Source organism: Pseudoliparis swirei, unplaced genomic scaffold, assembly GCF_029220125.1.
Source record: "Pseudoliparis swirei isolate HS2019 ecotype Mariana Trench unplaced genomic scaffold, NWPU_hadal_v1 hadal_197, whole genome shotgun sequence".
NCBI lineage: Eukaryota > Metazoa > Chordata > Actinopteri > Perciformes > Liparidae > Pseudoliparis > Pseudoliparis swirei.
In genome coordinates this window covers 1-7,546 of record NW_026613433.1, presented here as the reverse complement: position 1 = coordinate 7,546, position 7,546 = coordinate 1, and the positions used below count along the sequence as shown (strand labels likewise).

The window sequence follows — 7,546 nt, the reverse complement described above, 5'->3', positions numbered from 1 at the left end:
CACAGCATGCGGCTGTTCCCAGGTCAGCTCCAATGCTGCTGTGTTCCACCATCTGCTGTGAGTGAGGAGTGAGAAACAGAGAGAGGAGCAGTCTGTCTCTCAAATCATGTGTCACCATCTTCCCCAAAACTATCATTTCAAAGTTGTTTTTAATGGCAGATGATGACGGTGACATATTTGCTTGCAGACTCATCTAATGATGACTTGATTTGTGCCGACAGGTCTTAAATTGGTTTAGTGTAAGTCGTTGGAACTATATGATTTTTAAATGGTCATTGAATCATATTTTAATTCATGAAATGTTTGAATGTTGAACTCTGACCCGTTGTAACTGTAGCAGAGCATCAGAAACCAGATAGCTTCATTATCAATAGCAGCTTAGTAAGTCCAGACTTTGTGGATTCTTGAAACAACCCTGGGGACTTAATGACATTTTAAGTTGTTGTTCTCCGCTTATTCAAATGTCAGAAACTGTGATGATAGTCTTCCTAAACTTATAAACAAAATTTGTATTCTATTTCTGTTAAAAAATAGCACCCGCTATTTATTCACGTGTAGTTTATATTTGTTTGTATATGTTAAATTGAACTCTAAATAAAGAATACCGTTTGAAAGTTTAACGTTTCTAATCCATATGCCACTATATTTATCTTCAGACACTTTTTGTTTCTTCGACGATTGATCATATTATATGTATTATAATACTGAAATAAACGTTTTATTTTCCATAATAAACATTGCTGTATTGGCATCGCTCGCTTGAACACACAGATGAGTTCTGCCGGCGGAAGTGTGGTCCCGTGAGCTCTCGCGATACTTCCCACTTCTCGCGCATTTTCTGCTCCTCTAATCTGCAAACGGAACAGTTGCTGAGTTCAGCTCGGTGAGATATACACTAAACTGAAAACAAGGTCAGTGATTAGTTTGTCAAAAGTTCACATACATTTCACGTGGTAAGTTACTTTTATTACACGTAGTTTTCGGTTTATTTTACCGAGTTGCATGTCAGGTTTATTCAGTTACTCGGCTTTTACGGTGTTGCAGTCCAAATGTTTACAGTGTGTCTAGTCAATGAGTGACAGCCTGGGACAGCCTGTGTGTCATTTCTTCAAACATTAATAATATGTGTCTTCAGGTCGTTGGAACACCAGTCATGTCAGTGGCAATGTTGAGTGGCAAGGTCCAGACTGTCCTGGGTCTGGTGGATCCGGACCAGCTGGGCCGAACCATGACCCACGAGCACCTGACCATGACCTTTGACTGCTGCTACTCCCCTCCTCCTCCGGGCGACGAGGCAGTCGCGGAGAACCCGTTCCAGATGCAGCACATGCACTGGCTGAGACAGAACCCGTACAGCTGCCGCGAGAACCTGCTGCTGCAGCAGGAGACCGACGCCGTGCAGGACGAGCTGCTGGCCTTCAGGAAGGCCGGCGGGGGCACCGTCGTGGAGAACACCACCGCGGGCATCGACCGAGACCTGCCCACCCTCAAGCGGCTGTCGCAGAACACCGGGGTCCACGTCATCGCGGGGGCGGGCTACTACGTGGACTGCACCCACACCGAGGCCACCAAGAGGGCGAGCGTGGAGACGGTGAGCCCCGGTCCGAGCGTCGCGCTCGGCAGCCGGTTCGGCCACAATCTGGCGTGCACGGCACCGGCGCCGATCGTCTGGATCACAAGGCGGGAAGAACGTCCGGCTTTTAATTGGTCGTGCTCAAAAATTTGACACATCTCTGTTTCTGTTCAAGGATTTCTTTTGTCTCTTCTGATTCGAGCAGAACCGTTTATTTCCGGGCCGCGACGCACCGAGACTGCGCGTGCAATCATCACGGATGTTCTAGATGAGAGAGGGATGTTGAAGAGAAAGGGAACAAAAGAAGAAAAGAAAAGAGGCAGAACGGAATCGGTGAATGTGTCTTTTTTTTTTAAGAGTCCCCGTTTCCCGCCCGTCAGCTCACGGACATCATCGTCGGCGAGGTGCTTCGCGGCGCCGACGGCACGGACATCCGCTGCGGCGTGATCGGGGAGATCGGCACCGGCTGGCCCGTCACGGAGAGCGAGACGAAGGTGCTGAGGGCCACGGCTCACGCTCAGGCCCAGCTCGGCTGCCCCGTCATCATCCACCCGGGGAGGGATCCCGCGGCTCCGGCTGAAATCGTCCGGATTCTCCAGGAGGCCGGCGGTGACATCAGCAGAACTGTCATGTCACACCTGGACAGGTGAGGAGTCCCGAAAAGCAGTTATCAGGAAAATAAAGAGATTAGTTACAATCACAATGAGGGCGACCTTTCCCGTAAGCCTCTACTTCCTGTTCCACATNAGTAGCGGCTCCACTGTTGTTGATGTGGTTCGCTCGTACGATCTCTGCCGGCCACGCTGGATCGATGGAAAAAGTGGACAAAAACCCTTGTTTTGCGCAAAAGCTCTCTTCCTGTTTGGTGTCATAAGAAGATCCGGAAGATTTTATGGCTGTTGCTTTTTCTCATGAAGTGACGTTGTTGTTGACGAGGAGCAAAGTGATGTTGTGTATTGATGTAAAGGAATTCTTCAAAAGTTGGCCCGGGTCACACTCACAGCCAGAAGGAGGCTGCGTTGCAGAGAGATATCACGCATTACAGAGCTCATCACTGGTGATAACAAACCAAACTTCAGAGACACGAGACTCATTATTTTTAATTCCGCACCAAACTGTGGAAATCCATCAGTGTGTATTCAGACTTTTTTTTTTTCAGAAGAATCCACTGCATGATCACTTATATTATGCCCTTTCTCGTCATTTCCTGAGCTGTGCTTGTTTCAAGGAAGTCATGTTTCCTGTAAACCGCAGTAGTCTGTGTCCGAGCGCAGCAAGAAATATCACTTTTTAATGTATGGGGATGTGAAATATGAGAGGAGATCAGTTTCTTTGAAAAACATGTGGTTATTGACTTTTTTTTTGGTGAAAATAAGAGAACGTTAAATATTCAAGTAAAATTTTAAAGGATTACCGTAAAGGTGTATGTTATACATTAAATTTTAAAATTAAAATAAGGTCTTGCCTCAGGTCTGGCCAACTTTTTTATCTATAATATTGATTTGCATGCTTCTTTTTTTTTTTACCGTTTTCATTTAAAACCTTTACCTAAAGGTGATGTTAATTAAGATGGCGTATCAATTTGATATAATATACATTATATTTGCTTTTCACAACAAATAATTTTAGTCACTGCTATGTATTCTACATTTTAGGAAAATTACAAAAATTGCATCTATATATAATTTTTTTTAAAATTATTATTATTATTTTTTTCATTATATATAGCTGGTAATGCATTTCTCAACTCTCTCCTCCTGCAGGACCATATTTGATGAGGGTGAACTGCTTGAGTTTGCGAAGCTGGGCAGTTTCCTGGAGTACGATCTGTTTGGAACGGAGATGCTGAACTACCCGTTCAACCCGGAGCTGGACATGCCCAGTGACTGCCAGAGAGTGAAGACGTGAGAAACACCGGTCAGGGGGAGGCGGGTCTTTGCAGCGCGATCTCTTTTGTGATTGGATGTGCTTATAAATTTGAGTTTGGTTCCATTACAAAAAAAATATCTTTGAGAAAATCCCTTTATAAATATATATATATATATACACACTACCCTACAGGATCACTTAGAAATGTCCTTATTTTTCAATGAAGATCAAATTAAATTAATTTGAAATACACTCACCATCATTGTTAATGTGGTAGATGACTATTCAAAGTGGAAATGTCTGGTTTTTAATTAAATCTCGACATAGTGGATCGTGGCCCATCTCCAGTGTTCTAAAGGTACATTGTGTTATCGCCTTAGAAGACTAACGGAGGGTTAGAAAATGATGTTGGCGCTGGTGAGAGAAGCTCTACAAATGGCCTTCCTTTGAGCTTGAAGTTTGAAGAACAAAATTTATATTTCAAATGAAAATAATTATTTCTAACCTTGTCAATGTCTTGACTATATTTTCAATTCATTTTTGCAATTAATTAGATAAATAAAAATGAGTTTTTGTGGAAACCACAAAACTACCTGTGTGACTCCAAACTTTTGAAAGGTAGTAAGTGTGTTTGTATGTATATGTATTATTGTATGTAGAGCCACATCATGTGTATAATTTAAAAGGAAAATGTTACCTTATCTTTTTTTCACTCAAAATGTGAGACACTAATCTCCCACTGCGATGGAGGGAGGAGTGACGAATGACCGGCGACACGTTGCGTCCACACATCCACAAAATAAAATGGTTGCCGACTGCCAATCACAGTATGTTCTCTCCCAAAAGTTGGCAGCTGTGTGTTGTGTTTAAGGCCCCTGGTTTTGTTCACGCTCAGCTTGGGGTTCCTCGTGAAGGAGGGCTACGGCGACAAGATATTGGTCGCACACGACATCCACACCAAGAACCGCCTCGCCAAGTACGGCGGCCACGGCTACTCTCACATCCTGAGGAACATCGTGCCGAAGATGCTGACGCGGGGCATCTCGCAGCAGCAGGTGGATCAAATCCTCATCGACAACCCCAAACGCTGGCTGACCTTCAAATAAAAGCAGAAAAGTGAGACCCGAGGAAGACGCTTCGATGAATACTTCTAGCTCTTTGCAATAATCACAAATTCATTTACGTGCTTTCAGACCCTCAAACCAATGAGCTGTTGTGCATAAATGTGTCTTTAACGTCAATGTTTTTAAATTTACGAGCGTAGCAAAAAAATAGTTTCGGAACTTTGTCTTTCCGATGAAAAATAACTGCAGGGGAGTTTTTACAAAGGCACTCGTTAATTAAAACTTGACTTCATATTTGTGATTCTACGATTCATTTTGTAAGAAAGTAATATGGAGGAGTCTCGCCGGATCAGCGCCTCTCATTAGCATTCTTATTTCGGTCCCATTTACGTCACGTAAAAATGCCTTTTTCTTGCCGCCATGAATGCGAATGCAATCTAAAAGAAAATGTTTTCTTTTCTCTTTACTCATAAGTAGGGTGCTAATTGTTGTTGTTTTTTTTCCAATGTCAATGTCGCTGCTTTTGTAGGCGTCTTTGCGTGGTGTCTGCAAATCGGTTTTATGGGATGACGATAATGAGAGTTGGTAATCGGTATGCCGCGCTGCTCTCGACGCAACGCGGCTGTGTTGGATGAGTTGTCCCGGTGCCCCTCAGTGGGGGTCTGGGGGCCTCTGGGAGGCCGACTGGATGAAGGACATGTTCTCTCCTCTGGGAACAGATGGCCTCACAGGGGGACTTCACCGCGTGATCAATGGCATGATGGCCGCAATGACTGTGTTGGCACCGTGAAAAAACAAAAAGACACTGTATAACTGATCAATCTCCTGAGAGGGTTGGAAAGTGAGCCAAAGAATTTAATTTTACATGATGTTTTACACATAAACAGACAGTCATAGCGGGAGGGGGGGCTTCACAATCAGCGGGCGCATCACCGAGGAAACATGAATGTCAGTGACTGTCCAGTTTTGTGACGGTGACTCAGCAATAGACCCCCCAGTGGCCCCAACCAGCTGTCACATTGAGACGAGAAAAGTGAGTTACAAAGATAACGTTGTGACCGTGAACATCGGAATCGCCATTTTTACACAAGTGTATTGTTTGTGTTGTAGTTGAAATGTAATTTCTTTTCGATATAATCATGCATCACTTTGAACATTTTCACTCAAAAGGCAACAAATAAAGCACACGTGGAATAAACTACACTGTGATCAGCGTGGTGATTATGTGAGTCTACTTTTTGCATCTATTATTTAGTGTTGAAGGTCAATACATTGCACTTTCAACCTACTCTCAGTATGTTACNCCCATTTATACCGGGAGCTCCGTGTGCACCCGGTGCCCCTCTGTCACCGGGCGGACCAGCAGGTCCAGGTGGTCCGGGCTCGCCCAGCGGACCAGATGTGTATAAGAGACAGCACGTAAACATTAATTATCAATATTCTGAAGTTACACTGTATAAGCTCTCTTTTGCAAAATAACTTTTTCCCCCTCCGCATGACGTCCTCCGCATCTTCCTGGACTCTTTTTGCTATATGGAAATGGTGAGTTCTGCCTCCATTAATCCAATTTGCATGGGATTGGGCATGAGCAGTGAAGTGTATGCAGAGCGGATCCTGCGCGTTTCAATCGGCGTACAGCATGAAGCCGGAGAAGGTGCTGTACTTGTTGTTGTTGCCCCCGTGCGCCTTTCCGCCGTCCAGCTTGATGTAAATCTCGTCCCCGGGCTCGAGGTGCAGGACAGCACTGTTGCTGGCGTAGTCGTAGTTCTGATCGGCGTCCTGGGCGATGGCACTGGCTCTCACCTGGAAGGGGGGAAAAATGACATTTCTGCTAAGGAAACGTGCCTTTTATTTCAAAACCAGGACCACGGACAGCTCCGTCTGTGGCAACTGTTTCATATCGGACCTAAAAAAACAGCTCCACTGAATGCTTAACTGTCGGGATAATGTGTTGTTTCCGGGTAAAACCGCGCGTAAAACGTGTGCGTAAAATGCGAGAAGTAGCCTCATCAAATTATGGCTTTTCACATCTTGTTTGTCATAAACCCATGACGAAAGAGTAAACAGAAAACGAATCAATGGATTGTTTTTTAAATCAGATTTTTTAAACCAGATTATTAAATCATGAAGCGTCCTACCTGGTTGTTCTTGCAGAGGTCAGCCCACATGCTGGTTCCATCTCCGCCTCGCATTAGCACATGGTAAATAAAGTAGTAAATCCCCGGTATTGAGCAGGTGAATTTCCCTGAAGCGGGATCATAGTGGTTGCCCAGATTTGTGACGACGTCGTCGAATTTCAGCACTTCATATCCCTCGTGCTGCTTCTTCAGTCCGGCATAAAACGCAATCTTTGGGATCGTGTTGTAAGTGGCAGCGCTGATGGCACCGTTGGGCCCATTTATACCGGGAGCTCCGTGTGCACCCGGTGCCCCTCTGTCACCGGGCGGACCAGCTGGTCCAGGTGGTCCGGGCTCGCCCAGCGGACCCCTCGGACCCATCCTCCCGACGCGTCCCGGCTCTCCTTGGGGACCCTGGATGAAGGTTGGAAGAGACTGAACCAGGCGGTTGTCTTTGACCGGGTTGGTTGCCTTGGCCGTAGCCGTGGTCGCGGTCCCGGTCCCGTGGGAGTCGCACACCATTTGACAGGACCCGAGCATCTCGTAGCGGGCAGGGGTCCCGGCGGTGTTCACCACGACCGGGATCAGAACCACCAGCACCAGCACCAGCGCGACACCACAAACACCAGTTGCGATCATTTGCGCTCTGCGGATTCGCTGTGTCCTCCGGAGCGGATGGTCTTCCAGCCTGCTGGTGGGCGATGTTTTTGCAGAGGGAAGAATTTCACCTGCTCTTGTTTGGCACCGCAACTTTTGGAGTCCTTTAAATGTGTATGCGCAAAAGTAACCATCCACAACTTTTACGCGCTGCAGTGTCCGCCCAATTGAATCATCTCCACGTTCTCACTGCGAGAACAACAACGACAATAACACAGACAACAACAACAACAACACGTTCTGAGATAATAATAAAAAAGACACAA

The 7,546-nt window shown here is 45.7% G+C and overlaps 2 protein-coding genes across 5 annotated transcripts; one reads left to right on the top strand and one right to left on the bottom strand.

Annotated features, from left to right (window-relative positions):
* The first annotated feature begins 844 nt into the window (after positions 1 to 844).
* pter (phosphotriesterase related) lies at positions 845 to 5,707 on the top strand. Of its 4 annotated transcripts, none has more exons than XM_056411289.1 (5): positions 845 to 911; positions 1,136 to 1,591; positions 1,954 to 2,219; positions 3,337 to 3,477; positions 4,338 to 5,707. In XM_056411289.1, the coding sequence occupies exons 2-5, from the start codon at positions 1,154 to 1,156 to the stop codon at positions 4,546 to 4,548; spliced, it is 1,056 nt and encodes a 351-aa protein (XP_056267264.1). In that variant the 5' UTR covers positions 845 to 911; positions 1,136 to 1,153; the 3' UTR covers positions 4,549 to 5,707. The 4 variants fall into 4 exon arrangements, with proteins under 4 accessions (XP_056267264.1, XP_056267262.1, XP_056267263.1 ...); XM_056411288.1 differs by having other exon boundaries at positions 852 to 953; XM_056411290.1 differs by having other exon boundaries at positions 865 to 883.
* A 297-nt stretch (positions 5,708 to 6,004) lies between these two features.
* LOC130191636 (complement C1q-like protein 3) lies at positions 6,005 to 7,262 on the bottom strand. The gene is made up of 2 exons (XM_056411286.1): positions 6,645 to 7,262; positions 6,005 to 6,309 (listed from the first exon to the last, which is right to left on the bottom strand). The coding sequence occupies exons 1-2, from the start codon at positions 7,260 to 7,262 to the stop codon at positions 6,130 to 6,132; spliced, it is 798 nt and encodes a 265-aa protein (XP_056267261.1). The 3' UTR covers positions 6,005 to 6,129.
* Between the last annotated feature and the right edge of the window lie 284 nt (positions 7,263 to 7,546).

Bases quoted from the DNA above. Each gene is read 5' to 3' on its own strand.
- pter (XM_056411287.1), top strand. From the start codon at position 1,124: ATGTGTCTTCAGGTCGTTGGAACACCAGTCATGTCAGTGGCAATGTTG. The intron at 1,592-1,953 runs GTGAGCCCCGGT...CCCGCCCGTCAG, and splicing joins AGAGGGCGAGCGTGGAGACG to CTCACGGACATCATCGTCGG. The intron at 3,478-4,337 runs GTGAGAAACACC...GTTCACGCTCAG, and splicing joins GACTGCCAGAGAGTGAAGAC to CTTGGGGTTCCTCGTGAAGG.
- LOC130191636 (XM_056411286.1), bottom strand. From the start codon at position 7,262: ATGATCGCAACTGGTGTTTGTGGTGTCGCGCTGGTGCTGGTGCTGGTG. The intron at 6,310-6,644 runs GTAGGACGCTTC...CCCCCCTTCCAG, and splicing joins ACCTCTGCAAGAACAACCAG to GTGAGAGCCAGTGCCATCGC.